Here is a 15,509-nt window from a genome sequence, read left to right on the forward strand (position 1 = left end):
GATGAGGCAGGATCTTTTCTTTCTGGTGGGCAGGTCCACGTCTGGTGGTGTGTTTTGAGGTGTCTGTAGACTTATTATGATTTTGGGCAGCCTCTCTGCTAATGGGTGGGGTTGTGTTCCTGTCTTGCTAGTTGATTGGCATAGGATGTCCAGCACTGTAGCTTGCTGGTCGTTGAGTGAAGCTGGGTGCTGGCATTGAGATGGAGTTCTCTGGGAGATTTTCGCCGTTTGATATTATGTGCAGCTGGGAGGCCTCTTGTGTACCAGTGTCCTGAAGTTGGCTGTCCCACCTCAGAGGCACAGCACTAACTCCTGGCTGCAGCACCAAGAGCCTTTCATCCACAGGGCTCCTTAATTTGGGATGATTCGTTGTCTATTCATGTATTCCACAGATGCAGGTACATCAAGTTGATTGTGGAGCTTTAATCCGCTGCTTCTGTGGCTGCTGGTAAAGATTTCCCTTTCTCTTCTTTGTTCTCACAGCTCCCAGGGGCTCAGCTTTGGATTCGGACCCGCCTCTGCGTGTAGGTCGCCGGAGGGCGTCTGTTCTTTGCTCAGACAGGACGGGGTTAAAGGAGCCGCTGATGCGGGGGCTCTGGCTCACTCAGGCCGAGGGGAGGGAGGGGCACGGAGGTGGGGCCTGCGGCGGCAGAGGCCGGCGTGACGTTGCGCCAGCCTGAGGCGCGCCGCGTGACGTTGCACCAGCCTGAGGTGCGCCGTGCGTTCTCCCGGGGAAGTTGTCCCTGGATCACGGGACCCTGGCAGTGGCGGACTGCACAGGCTCCCCGGAAGGGGGTGTGGAGAGTGACCTGTGCTCGCACACAGGCTTCTTGGTGGCGGCAGCAGCGGCCTTAGCGTCTCATGCCCGTCTCTGGGGTCTGCGCTTTTAGCCGCGGCTCGCGCCCGTCTCTGGAGCTCCTTCAAGCAGCACTCTTAATCCCCTCTCCTCGCGCACCAGGAAATAAAGAGGGAAGAAAAAGTCTCTTGCCTCTTCGGCAGGTCCAGACTTTTCCCCGGACTCCCTCCCGGCCAGCCGCGGCGCACTAACGGCCTGCAGGCTGTGTTCACGCCGCCAACGCCAGTCCTCTCCCAGCGCTCCGACCGAAGCCCAAGCCTCAGCTCCCAGCCCCGCCCGCCCCGGCGGGTGAGCAGACAAGCCTCTCGGCTGGTGAGTGCCGGTCGGCCCTGATTCTCTGCGCGGGAATCTCTCCGCTTTGCCCTCCGCACCCCTGTTGCTGTGCTCTCCTCCGCGGCGCCAAAGCTCCCCCGCTCCGCCACCCGCAGTCTCCGCCCGCGAAGGGGCTTCCTAGTGTGTGGACACTTTTCCTCCTTCACAGCTCCCTCCCGCTGGTGCAGGTACTGTCCCTATTCTTTTGTCTCTGTTTATTCTTTTGCCCTACCCAGGTACGTGGGGGGTTTCTTGCCTTTTGGGAGGTCTGAGGTCTTCTGCCAGCGTTCAGTAGGTGTTCTGTAGGAGTTGTTCCACGCGTAGATGTATTTCTGGTGTATCTGTGGGGAGGAAGGTGATCTCCGCGTCTCACTCTTCCGCCATCTTCCCGGAAGTCCAATTTTTTTTTTTTGAAAGACCAGTGCATAAACTAGGGAAGGACCAAGATTTGAAATCTGCATACAAAAGCATCTGCAAAACAATGATATCGAATACATTACTGCGGGTTGTGTGGGAAAGTTTTAAAAAGTATATACATTTTTAATGCCCTTCCTGCTAGTAGAGTGTATATTATTTCAAATACAATCTTGTGGGGCTGATACTCTACTTTGCCTGATTTCATTAGACACATGAAATGGATCATGAAATAGAACCATTTAATATTATGACCTGATGATCTCTAAATCCTCATTACTGGAATTAGAGGATGACTTTAGCCTAAATATCAACCTTGGATACTGAAAAGGTGAATGGGAACAAGCTGCTAATTCAGGAGAGTGTTGGGATGTCAAGGAAAATGTGTCAAAGTGGCCTGATGAAGTGGCTCATGGAACCAGACGGGACTGGGCTTAAATAACAATTCATAAGTTACTCACTGTGACCTTGAACAAGCTTAATTTAATTCCCACGAGACAGTTTTCTCATCTGAAAAAAGGAAGTGACAGCATTTTAAGAGTTATGATGATTAAATGAAGTAAGAAGATCACATCAATTTCTTACTTAAAATTCTCCATTGCCTTTTACCACCAAATTCCTCACCAGGGCCCACAGAGCTCTGCACGATTTTGTTCCTGCCCACCCCCCCTTGCCTTGTCCAATACCATTCTCTGCTGGGTCACTGTGCTTCAGCAGTCCTAGTCTTCTGTTTTTTCCTTGAGTACTCAATTATTCCCATTTCAAGGCCTCTGTCCTTTTTTCCCCTCAGCCTGGAATGTTCTTTATATGACTGTTTCCTTTTAATTTGGATTCCAGTTCTGTTACCTTCTCAAAAAGGCCTTCCCTGACTAACTTGTCTGCTCTTCTTTCCTCCTGACCTTAGTCACTATCATTTATTTCCTAGAAATTATCACTACCTGAAATGATTTTATTGGCTTCCTTGTGTATTGTCTCTCCTACTCGGGCAGGGGCCCTATCTGTCTTGTTCACTGAATCTGTCTTCAATCACTATGCCTAGAATGGATCTTGCCACATAGTGTATTTAAATACATATGAGTCAAATAAATCAATGACCGTGGGAGTGCTGGGACACATGGTTGTTAAATGAGTGCCCACTCTCTTGGCGCTCTTTATTTCCATTCCTAGACATATTCAAGTTGATAGTCTAGTCATTGGAGATGCTGAAGATGAATAAAGGAAATTTCTAATGATGATGGTTAGAAAGCCAGCTTGTAAAGGTCTATAACATATTTCCTGTAATGTGCTAGGAAATCATTGGAAGTTGGACCTACCAACATCTAGGTTTTATAATCTTGGGCAAAGGGATCTCTTGGGCCTTAGCTTTCTTTCTTTTTGATACTCGGGTGAAATAATCCCTAAGATTCTCTCCAGCATCCTATGATAGTAAAATAAGAATCCACCCTTTGCTGGTTATCCTGTAATCACTTCCTGTCTACCTCGCCCTTGATTTTTCACTCTTTTGTGCCTTGCGATCGGCCACTATGGACTGCATCACCTGCACTCCCTTCCTCGCTGACTTCTCTTTGAGCTCGGCCGGTGGAGGCATCAGCATGATATCAGAGGGAAGGAAGAAGGAGGTTGGGGTACCCCTTCCTTCCTCTCTGGCATCATGTCTCTGGCAGCGGTGTGGCACCTGCTTGCTGGAAGGCCCCTTCTCCAAAGCACATCCTACTCTGAGCTGCAGTAGCAGCTATTTCCTCCCGTTGCCCCATCAGGCATAGGGAGGTAAGGCTTCCTATTGTTTCTAGTTCCCGGGTGCCTCAATAGCTCTTATTCTTGCTCAGATCATTACTGAATAGTCTCTTGGTTAAAGTCTTCTTATTGAAATCATCTGAGTGAGATTTGCTTCCCTCCAAGACTGTGATTGATATACAATCCATTTGGAAATATATACAGAGAAGCAGATTCTAAGGACACCCATGGAAAACCATTTGTGGATTTAATAGACATCACTGTGAAGATTTCTTCTTTGGTTTGATCTGAATCCCTTATACTGCGGTTTAGGTCTCATTCCTTCTTGTTTTATCTCCAGTGGAGAGAAATATCATGTTACCGCCATTCACTAGGTAACAAAGTTCCGCAGACATGGTAACTCCTCAAGCAGAGTTGGTGAGACGGCATCTCTCTTCCCCGTAGCCCTGTTTTGCTCCTTTTTAATCAGAAAAGTTTTCTTTTTCTTTTTCTGGCATGACAGTGACACATTCTTTCAATAAACCCAGGAAATCCACTGTGTCTATTCATCCCATAGACACAAACCTCTCATCCCCCTTGTTGTGTCTGGCAAGTACTCAGACTAATTGCACACCCTCGCAGAGGCTGAGCCATCACATTTAGCCAATAAATGTAATAAAAGGATTATTATTTAACAGTTCAACTTCCATCAACTCACTTTTATCCTGCTTCCCTGAGTTGGTGAACAAAATTCATGAGAACAGTGTGGTCATGCTTACCAGCTTCTGTTTGCAACCTTCTTATCAAAATCTTTGCTTTTCTGTACTTCCCTCTCAACTTACAAGTTACTTTCATGCTCCAAGTTGATGCAAAGATAGATTATGGCAATAGTTTGTGGGTGGCTGTCAGAATTGACAGTGGTTTGTCTGGGAAATGCATAGCTAGTTTGAGAGCTGTGGTTAGAATTCCTGATAGAGTCAATTAAAAACAAAAATTACACCTCACAGGGAAAGGTCAAATCAAGTGTTTTAATTATGATGCTGTTATACTATATCTTACGCTTGGATGACCTGGGTTTGAAGAGTTGGAAAACTATGTAATATAACCAACTCTAAAAAGGGCACAAAAATAATGTGAACTTTTGGAGGGATGAATCAGAATCTTGCAGAGACGCAATGAGGTAGAGTGGAAAGGATGAAGTGTTAGGTGACTTGGGTTCTACTCTGGACAAAATCATTTAAGCCTTTGGGCCTAGCATCCTCACCTGTAAGAGGATGTACAATTGGAGGCTCTTTTTAGCTCTACTATTAATAATCACCACCCCATGAAGTACGTACTGGAATTACTATTAGCCCGATTTTATGGAGAGGAAATTGAGACTCAGAAAGATTGAAAACATTGCCCAAGGCCACACAGCTAGAAAGTGGCAGAGCCTGCAAAGTTATAGCTGACAATAACTCACTCCAAACTTTGGTGTCCTGACCTTGAAAGTATCTACTTACCTCTCAGGCACCTGGGAAAATTTGACTTTTACACCACTTTCTACATGAGGACAATCTTTCAGAGATCTTCAAGGACTTGTTCAAGGTCAAACATCTAGTACATTGTGGAACTAGGACATGAATTTGTGATTGTCTGACTTCAAAGCCCAAGCTCTCAGCCATTATGCTAGATCTCCACTTATGATAACAGCCACCACAGTCTCGAAGATGCATAGACGATGTAGTCAGAAAAGAATTCAGATTTATAACCAGTAAGCTACCTAATTTAGGATTATAGGAAGCAGAGCTCAGTGGCAGGGGCAGGTGGGACTCAGGTCTCATTCTAGCACCAGCACAAAGCATAAGGGAGATGCTTATTTAAAAATTTTAATCAGAGTTCTGCCATTGCTTGAGCATATATGCATCTACCAAACACCAAGTGTGCACCATATTAGAATTTATTATAATACAAACAAGTCCAAACACAATATATCTAATTAAGAAAATATGAACATCTACTATTTTTCTATGGTAACATTTTATTCCATTCTTTCAACTGGAATAGCCAACACTAGAGTCTCTTATTCACTTCAGATAGGCCCCCAGTTTGGACCAGTAGGCACCAACTGTGCAAAGTAACCTTTTCTAATTGCAGAGTGTTTGCAAAATGAAACTTCATGCCTTCTCGTGGTCTGTTTTTTATGGTTTGTCTCTCATCCTCCGTATTTCCTTCCTATTAGACAGTTCAGTCCTTGAGTTGTTCAATAAAAAAGATACAGTGTGTACATGTGTAGCATCACTGCATGCCCAACCAAGGACACAAATCATACAAGAGGAATGCTAGTTAACAGTCTTTGAAGGAGGCATCACAAAATCCTGATATAAGGCAATTGCTTGAGTGCAATCAACAGCAGCTGTTTACGTGACAGGCTTCAAAATTCAAGGCTTTATTTCTAAAACTGGCCTGAAAGAAAAGGCTTAACAGTTTGTTTTTTTCTTTAAAAAAACTTTTCATTTTTGTCCACAATTATTACTATAAATAAGAATAAATTAAAAGTCCTTAGATTATCTGAAATAAACTTTAGGAGATATGTATCAACCTAAGCCAACAGGCGTTTGTATGCATTTTAACCAGAAGACAACACCTCTGGGCTGCCTTCAAAAATCAGACCTCTTTTAAACATTACTGTATCAAAATATAAAATACAGTCAGAAGGAAGAATGATCACAATACTAGTTGGTACAGCCTCAGTTGTTAAGAGAAATAATAAACGAGTGTATGAGGAAAACATTCCAAATGCACACCCGTTTTTTACTTTTTAAACATCAATAAATAATTGTTACATACAACTAAAAACGTGGAGCAGAGAGCATTGAGATCCACATACATATTTTTCATCTTACATACATTCTCAAAAAGGAATTGCTTAACCTTTATAGATATTGCACTGTGACTCATTCATGTATAGTTCAAACTAGCATTTTTCAGAGCTATGTGTTTAAAAATAAATAATTAAATAAATACGTATATATATTAGGTGTAGGTAGCCTTTGGTCAATGTTCATTCACAAGGGGGTGTGGTGGAGTCGCATCATACACACATTTAATGAACAGGTGCCTGACTACACATGCTTGGCAAAAAAGAAACAGAGGGAAATGCAACTTAAGGGGAAATCTGTGGGGAAATCAGGCCACTCTTCCACTAGATGTGCACATGCCCTGGGGAGAGTGTGACCTGGGAGATAACGAATCTGCTTGTCCCTCAGTCAAGCAACTGCCATGAACCTCTTCTAGTGGGAGCATCTTGCTGCACCAGTGTGATCCTAATGTTCTTGGGTACATGAGAGTCATACCATATGGTCCCTAAATGCAAGCCAACTCCGTCTTGTCTTCAACAGAAGAAACAGCAAACTGTTCCAATGCTGGAAGAAAACTTAGCTAAGTTTTTAAGGGGTAGAATATGGTCTCCAACATGGCTCCTTCCTGAGAACTTTGCAGAAATAACTTTGGCTCTGCCAGATTTTTGATGAGACTCTACTGCAATTATTTAAAAGGAGTAGGGGGCTTCCCTGGTGGCGCAGTGGTTGAGAGTCCGCCTGCCGACGCGGAGGACACGGGTTTGTGACCCGGTCCGGGAAGATCTCACATGCCGCGGAGCGGCTGAGCCCGTGAGCCATGGCCGCTGAGCCTGCACATCCGGAGCCTGTGCTCCGCAACGGGAGAGGCCCGCGCACTGCAAAAAAAAAAAAAAAAAAAAGGAGTAGGAATTCGGATCATCAGGATGAATGTGACCTAAAGTTGATTGAATTAGTGTTGAGGACATTGGTTGAAGTTTAGGGATTGCGTGGCATCGGAGCCTTCTCTACCCTGCTCATTTATTGCAAGTTCCCTTTAAGAGGGTAGACATGTCTTCCAATTTAGGGACAAAAGTGCAGTAAAAATTCAGCCTGAGGAACCTAGTGTTCCAGGTGGACTGTCTGCTTTTTGTTGGGTCACCAAAAATATCATACAATTCCAAAATCATTTTGGAAGACTTCTTCTAGAACAGGGATAAGTTCAAATACTGGGAATCTGGGAGAGAAGTTTTTAAGAAAATGTAACTGAGAAAAACTCCAGCATGGATTTTTCTTTCAAAACACATCATGGGGTACATAGGAACCTAATGTAATCAAGTCTGTGTGTGTGCACACATGAGTTGTAGTTCCCAGGGAAGCCTCTATTAATTACACCGTAGAACTGTTCTTGCCTTGGACAGACAAAAGCAGAATAAATAAATTCATATTTTATTATTTTTGCAAAGGATCTGGGTTAAATAGCATCACCAAAAACGGGCACCACCCTTTTGAGCCATGTGCATCAAAGCGCAGACATGCAGACAACACGCATACCTTTCCACTGCCATTTGCGGCCGAATGGCAATGCCAGCTGGACAGTGGGGCAGAGCTGAGAATGTCTCCCTTCACACCTGGAGAGCTACAGTTCCTGACCCTCAAAAACTAAACCCAGTTCCAAATCACTTCAAATAAAAGTTTGGTGACGGCTTCAGCAAGCAAGGAGGCAGGGTTGGCAACTCTACACATAAAGGCTTCTCCAGGAAGCGTGAGCGGCACCGCAACAAGAAGCTATTTGAGTAAGGAGACCGTACACAGCTGACACAAGGATGGATTGAAACAATGGCAATAGTGGGCTTATTTTTTTGTTTTTCTGGGCTCAAGAACTCCTCCTATATCCCCACACACCAGGCAGGGTCTTTGTTTTGGAGGAACTAGTTAAAATCTATACATAATGGCAAATAGAAAGGCTGCATCTTAGACCCCAGGTCTGAGTGTCGTGGTTATGTGGGTCAGGAGCCTTTGCACAGAAGCTCTGACCAGAGTTTGAGTAAGATCCAATCCTCGCCTGCCCCCAGAATCTCATTCTACAGATTGGGGTGCCAGGGCCACTTCAAGACCAAAACCCTCACTAGGACAAAGGGCACCTTGGAAAATTCTCGAATTGGTCAGCATCGTTAGCTGCTGGTAACAACACAGGGAAATGATGGATGACCTCAGCTCTTGGAAGAAGAGTGTGGGCTCAGCTATGTGCTACTGTGGCTTGATGTGTCACATAAATGAGCGGTTTCCAGTGACTGTGGATGGTGCCAAGGCTAAGTCATAGACTATTTCTCTACTGTGTGTCCTTACAGGCCACAGGATAATGACACAACCTCCAATGACATCTTCAAACTGGTAGGGACTTCTGCTGTCAGCATGACTTGTAGAAATGAATGCATAAATGAAAACAAGATTCATGCTTTTCTTTCTTCTCCTCCATCTTTCCTCATCTACCAGTCTGAGAGTTGCTCAATCTGTGGAGACAGGAAATCAGGTTAGCACTCTTAAGGAGAGCTGTTCAGCCATAGGATGGGCCACATTCCCATCTGGAAATGGATTATGCAGAGACACGAGGTGCCAAACCTATGAGGTCATGGGGATACCTTTATAGGTTTTCCATTTTTGTCATACTGGTACACCAGCATCTTTATACAGTGTGAGTTGGCCGGCGAGATCCAAGGGCTACTTGTTATGGAAAAGTTATGGTTGGTGTAGAACTGTATTGGTTGCTTCTGGCACTTGAAGAAGGCCTTGAGGGTAGCGGCCGCCATTTTGCGGAACCGCTTGCTGATGAAGCAATAGAGGAAGAAGTTGATCGCCGTGTTCAGAAGGGCCAGCATGTTGGCAATGTCGGACATAACGTGCATCAGCCAGCGGTTCTGGATGGGTGCCCCATACAGGTGGTAGAGGATCATGATGATACGTGGGGCCCAGAGTGTGGCAAAGATGGAGGTAATGGTAAACAAGATGGCAGTGGTTTTCCCTGTGGAGTAGCCACGGAGGCGAAAATTGCTCTTCCGCCTGAGCTTGTATACAATGATTGAGTTCAATATGAAGAAGATGGAACAGGGCACCAAGTACACAGTGAAGCAGTGAATCCAGATAAGGACATGGTGCACGGAGGTGCTGATGTAGTCTTCAGTCCAGATGTTGGGCCACCAGTAGTAGGGGATGCTGGTCAGGAAGCAGGTGACATAAACACTTACAATGACTTTCCGGGTGCGGGCTGGGTAGGAGACCATGTGGTACTTGAGCGGGTGGCAGACCGCAATATACCGGTCAATGGTTAATGGCACAGTAATCCAAATTGAGGTGTGGATGGATGAGAATTCCAGCACTTCTATGATCTTGTCGGGAACCTGAGGCATCTGCATGTTCAAGATGAAATCTTCCAACAGGAAGTCCACGAACACAATGAAAAAGAGGACCAAGATGTCAGCAGCAGCAAGTGCCAAGAGATAGTTGTAGGAGGACTTCTGTCTCCTGGCCACCAGCTGAGAGAGGATGATCACGGTTAGGATATTTGCTGTGGAGAGAAGAGAATCTGGCTTACATCTGAAGCAAGATGACTTTATTGCCTACTAGGGGCCCCTAGGCATAGTGTATCAGGCACTCCCACGGAAATCAAAGGGACTGAACCCATGCTCTTGAGGGACAATCTCTGCACTGCAATTGCACCTCATACAAACATCTGGATACGATTCTGACAAAGTTTCCTGTTCACATGGTACTTAATTTGTCCCTCACACAGTCATGACAGTGGTGCTGCCGTTGTCCTCACTTCAGAAATGAGACTGGGTCTCAGAGAACTTAAGGAACTCACTTAGAGCCACAGAGTTAGTCATTCATGGTGACAGGGACCAAACCCAGATCCTCTAATCCCCAATCCTCTGCTCTTTCTTTTGTCTGACTGCATGGAGAATATGGGGCTGGGATGGCATTTCCTGTTTCCCGTGCTCAAGTAGGACATTGGACTATACAACCTCTTAAGAACCTTTAGAACTTGGATTTTAAGACCTTTCTTTTTTAAGTGGGTTCAGAATTGAAGGAATGGAGAAGATCATGACCTTTAGATTAATTCAAAAATAAATTATATTTATTTTTAGAGTCAGTACACATGGTACATAATTAAAGTTAATAGAAAAGTAAAATTTCCTTCCACTCTTATTCTGCAACCACCCAAATACCCCTCCCTCAGGGCAATCATAGTTAATAAATAATCTGTGCTTATGCATGTCTGTATAATATGTGTGTATATAGGTTTTGCAAATATAGTAGCAATAGATTATTTTTCTGGGGGTCAGAATTGTTTTGGAATGCATCCACATAATTCTGGTCAGTTTTAAAAAAACAAATGTCTCTCTGAATAAGATACATCTGGAAAGTCATTAGGAACTCACTCTAAAATGATATCCCAATGGATAACATCTGGAAGTCATTCTACACATTTATTCTCATTAAGTCACAACCAAACCTGAAATTTGAACATTATTAATCTTAGTTTGCAAACAAGGGTCTGAGAGAATTTATGTCCCCTGTCTGAAGTGCAGTGGCAGAGCTGGAATCCAGGGCTCTCTTTCTTACATGTGCCTTTAAAATTATTTCACAATAGTTCACATGTGAAAATGTCTTTAATATGCACACTCTGGTGTATTCATCACTCGGGTTAAACAAATTTTAACACTTTGCCACATATGCTTTAGTTCTTTTTAAATAAAGAAACGACACTATAGATGCAGTTGAAGTCTTCTTTGAAATTGTTCCAGCCCATCATTTCCCTTCCGCCTTTCCCCGCCAGAGGCAACCACAGTGCTGCGGTCTTCAGGGCCACGTTTGCATACTCTTAACATTCTTTTATACAGAACCTGCCACTCTACATGCTGCTTTTTTTCACAAAACAAGTTGCTTTTGAGACCTCTTTTTTTTGATACATGTAGATCTATTTCACTCATCTTAACAACTATAGAGCAATTCTATTAATAACCTTATTGCAATTTATTCATATATACACAGACATATTTATACATATACACACGTGTCTATATATGTATATATACACATATTAATGTAGACATATACATCTAGCTGTCTATATGTGTATATATATACACATATACTATATATAGACATCTATGTGTCTTTGTATATGTATATATGTGTGTATGTATATATATATATATATATATATATACACACATTTAACTTGGTTTCAGGATTTTGCTGTTATAAACTGCTATAGTTAATACCTTGATATGACTCTCCATGAGAAGTAGCTATGTGTCAGAGTTTCTCTCAGGTAGTATATACATATGTAGAAGGGTGTTTATTATGCTTTAGAATATGTGCATCTTCATCTTTACCAGATATTGCTGAATTGCTCTGTAAAGTGGTTTTACTAATCTGCACTCCCAACAGTAGAGTATGAGAGTTCCAGTTGCTCCATAACCTCTCATTACTTGGCACTGTCAGTTTTTTTGTTTGTTTGTTTAAGTCTGTGCTGTCCTTGTTCTTGCTCAAAGCACTTTGAAATAACATTTTGAAGTGGTGGAGAGTTAAGGTACCAATTATATTAATTATCCAGTATTCATTCCCAGTGGTTTAGAGCATTCAATACCCATGCTTTAAACCACTCGGCAATATCAGTACTTCTAAGCGGGAGTGAGGGCACCATGTGAGTATGTTACACCCTGGACAATAACGAAAAATTATGAGTAAATTTTACTTTAAGTCAATATCTAAGAAAAGAGGTCCATTAAAGCAAAATTCTTTATATTCTTAATCCTGGAATTTCAAAAGTTTACTTATGCATCCAACAGTGTTTTTCCATAATTACTATGAGCTATGCCCTGGAAGGAGATGTTGAACAAAATAGACATGGTCCGTCTTAACTTCATGGAGCTTAGAGTTTACTATGCAAGAAAAGCTTCAACCGAAGAATCACAGAAGAAAATGTGTAACTGGAAGCTCTAGTAAGTGCTATTAGTGATCAGAAGAATTTTTACTGAGGAAGTGATATCCAAGCTGAAATTTGGAGACCCAGTAGGAGGTAAATAGGCAAAAAAGGTGGTTGGAGAAAGTGTTTCAGGCAAAGGAAACAGCATGTGCAAAGGCCCTGAGGTGGGGAAAGCATGAAGAGTTGAGTTTATTAAGGCAAGGAATACTCATATGGATTTCTACTTGCTTTGTATACATTTTTGCACTTCATAGCTCTCTTTTATTAAACAGCCTGTTGAAAAGTGTTCGAAAATGTCTTATTCCTGTAGACATCCTTTCAGAAAACATCTAGCATCTTCCTTCTGTGTACATGGGCCCAAGATGGATACAAATTAGTATTGTAGACATTCAGAGTCTCCACTCAGAGAGTGTAGAAACAGCATGCAAGGGGCTGAATATTAAAGAGACAAACAAGAATACACACAGTGATACATGAGCCACAGGTGCATAGATACAGAATGAAGGGCAAAGGCTTTGGAGGAGGTTATGGGTCAAAAGTTAGGGTACTCCGACCTGACAGTCAGAGTTTCATGGAACTCAAGCTGTAAAACCAGCCGCATAGCACAGGGAGATCAGCTTGGTGATTTGTGACCACCTGTGGGGGGCGGTATAGGGAGGGTGGGAGGGAGAGAGATGCAAGAGGGAAGAGATATGGGAACATATGTATATGTATAACTGATTCACTTTGTTGTAAAGCTGAAACTAACACACCATTGTAAAGCAATTATACTCCAATAAAGATGTTAAAAAAAAAAAACCCAAAAAACCAGGTCTGATGCTTTCCCATCAAGCCAAGAGCATCAGAGCAGTGATTTAGAATGTGGAGTTTGGGGCCAGGCTGCCTGGGGTTCAGTCCTGGCTCTATTATTTATTGACTCTTTGGCTTTGGGCAAATTTATTCAATCCCGCTGTGCCTTAGTTTCCTTTTTCATAAAATAGGTTTAATAGGGTTATTCTGAGGACTAAGTGAGATAATTTTTATAAAGTGGTTAGAACAGTATCTGGCATGTGGTAAGTTCTCAATGAATGTTAGTTCTTGACTGAGAATCCACTCATTCAACAATTATTAACGGAGCATTTACTGTGTGTCAGGCACTGTATGAGGTGCTGGAGATGCAGGAATTAACAAAATGGACAAGTTCCCTTTTATCATGGGGCTTATAGTAGAGTGGGTGAGAGAGACAACACATAAATACAAAAATGTACAACAGCATTTCAGATAGTGATGCTATACAGAATAAAACCAAGGGATGAGACAAGTCGTGGGGGGTGTTGTTTTTTAGATTGGACATTTGAGTTCAATTAAGGATGAGGAGAGGGGATCTGCCATAAAAAGATCCGTGAGAAAAGAACTCTAAGCAGGGGGAATGGCAAGTGCAAAGGCTCTGAGGTAGGAAAGAACTTGGTATTCATGGAACTGAAAGAAGGACTCTCATCTGTCCTATTATCATCCCTATTTTACAGGGGAGGAAACTGAGGCTTTGATATTTAGGTTATCTCTCCATAGCCACAAACTGAGTAAGTGGGAGAGCCTGAAGTTGACTCCAGCTCTCTCTGACTTTATGGCATATCAAGTTCCGCTTCGTTTCCAGCCGGAGGAAAGTGATTCCTGTTCTCTCAGTTGCCCTGGACTTAGAAAAGTGCCGTCATTTCTCAGAACCTCTTTTTTCCATTCATTAAACAATGTCCACACACTCTCTCACGTCCCTGCTCTGCTCCCCAGCTTATAAGGGGTGTAGGGATGAATAAATGCTGGGGCGTCCCCAGAAAAAAATGTTATACAGTCATCCTTTAGTATCTGCAGGGTATTGGTTCCAAGACCCTCCTGTGATACCAAAATCTGCAGATGCCCAAGTCCCTTAAATAAAATTGTAGAGTACAGATGGCTCTCTGTCTCCGTGGGTTCCGCATCCACGGATACAGAGGGCTGACTGTATATATTCTGCGGAGAGTCACTTTCCAACACCATCTCTTACTTCCTCATCGAACCCTGTTTGTAATGTGGTGCTAAAAATGTTCCATATCCAAACTCTTCAAAAATATTCCATCTCCATCTAATTAATGCTTTAAGTCAGGCAAGTCATCAACTCCAAATTAAATTTCCAGCTATTCATATTTGACATTTCCTTAAGTTTCTAGTAATTGCGTCTCTCGAGAAACTAACCCGCAGACATTGAGTTTCCCATTGCTTTCGTGCAGGTCGATTTGCTCCCAAGGCAATATCAAGAACACTTAGAACATCCTTGGGATGAGAGAGATGTGTGAGCCACAGAGACCCAGAGGGGAATGGAACAATGCCTGTGTATTGATTTTCTGAAAAAGAAATGAGAAGGTAGAATTTTCAACTCCCAAGGTCGGCATTTGCTATAATTCCCCACATTGAAAAATCCTTTCATTTCCACTGTGACAGTTTTTTCCCCAAAGAAAAGGAGTGGTGTTGACAGGGTCTGTGTGTATTTATAAAGGGTGAATAAGCGAAGAAACCCAAGTCATCACCACCTGAAATTCCATTTCATTGCATTTTTACTTTAAAAAATATTGCATTAGGGCTTCCCTGGTGGCGCAGTGGTTGAGAGTCCGCCTGCCGGTACAGGGGACATGGGTTCGTGCCCCGGTCCGGGAGGATCCCACATGCCGTGGAGCAGCTGGGCCCGTGAGCCATGGCCGCTGAGCCTGCGCGTCCGGAGCCTGTGCTCCGCAGCGGGAGAGACCGCAACAGTGAGAGGCCCGCGTACCGCAAAAAAAAAAAAAAAAAAAAAAAAAAGTCAGTGCTGCTAAAAAGCAAATCTTTTCTGTCAATGGTGTCGTTGGACAGGTGGGTAATATAAAGCCCATGTTTTGTGATTGCAAAGCTTCTTGGTTATATTCTTGGGGGAATTCATTTCCTATGCTTTGCAGCTTACCATGCTCAAACTTGAGAGGATTTAGGGGGCGCTAAAAGATCAACACAGGTTGGGCTGTCAGACCCCACCACTGGACGGTTGACTGGTGCAGAGGGAAAGGGTCAAGGTCTTCCAGAGGTATTTTCTGTGTCTATGAGGACTAAGAAGTTCCTGGAGATTCCTTGGAAGAGCCCTGACTGGGAGTTCTGAGTTTATATCTCTTAATTCTGCTACATTTCTTGGTTTTTGGTTGTTTTTTTTTGGTCTTTGAAAATTATTTTTTTTAATTACAAAAGTAAAATATACCTTTAAAAATTAAACATATCAGTGTATAATAATATTATTAGCTCACTTTTATTGAGCATTTACTTCTAAGCATCTTACACACATTTAATTTCATTTAATTTTTACAACCACCCTATGAGGTTGGAACAATTATCTGAGAGCATCGAGCCTTAGAGAGGTTATAAGTAACTTGTTTGT

General features: G+C 43.0%; 1 protein-coding gene across 1 annotated transcript in view; it reads right to left on the reverse strand.

The window, feature by feature from the left end:
- Positions 1-8,418: 8,418 nt before the first annotated feature.
- The window catches only part of GPR139 (G protein-coupled receptor 139), a 40,409-nt gene continuing 33,318 nt past the window's right edge, over positions 8,419-15,509 (reverse strand). The window contains exon 2 of the mRNA XM_004285713.2: positions 8,419-9,676. Within this exon, the coding sequence (XP_004285761.1) occupies positions 8,742-9,676 (935 nt within the window). The 3' untranslated portion in view covers positions 8,419-8,741. The remainder of the gene's footprint in view (positions 9,677-15,509) is intronic.

This window comes from Orcinus orca, chromosome 16 (genome assembly GCF_937001465.1).
Source record: "Orcinus orca chromosome 16, mOrcOrc1.1, whole genome shotgun sequence".
In the NCBI taxonomy this organism is placed as follows: Eukaryota; Metazoa; Chordata; class Mammalia; order Artiodactyla; family Delphinidae; genus Orcinus; species Orcinus orca.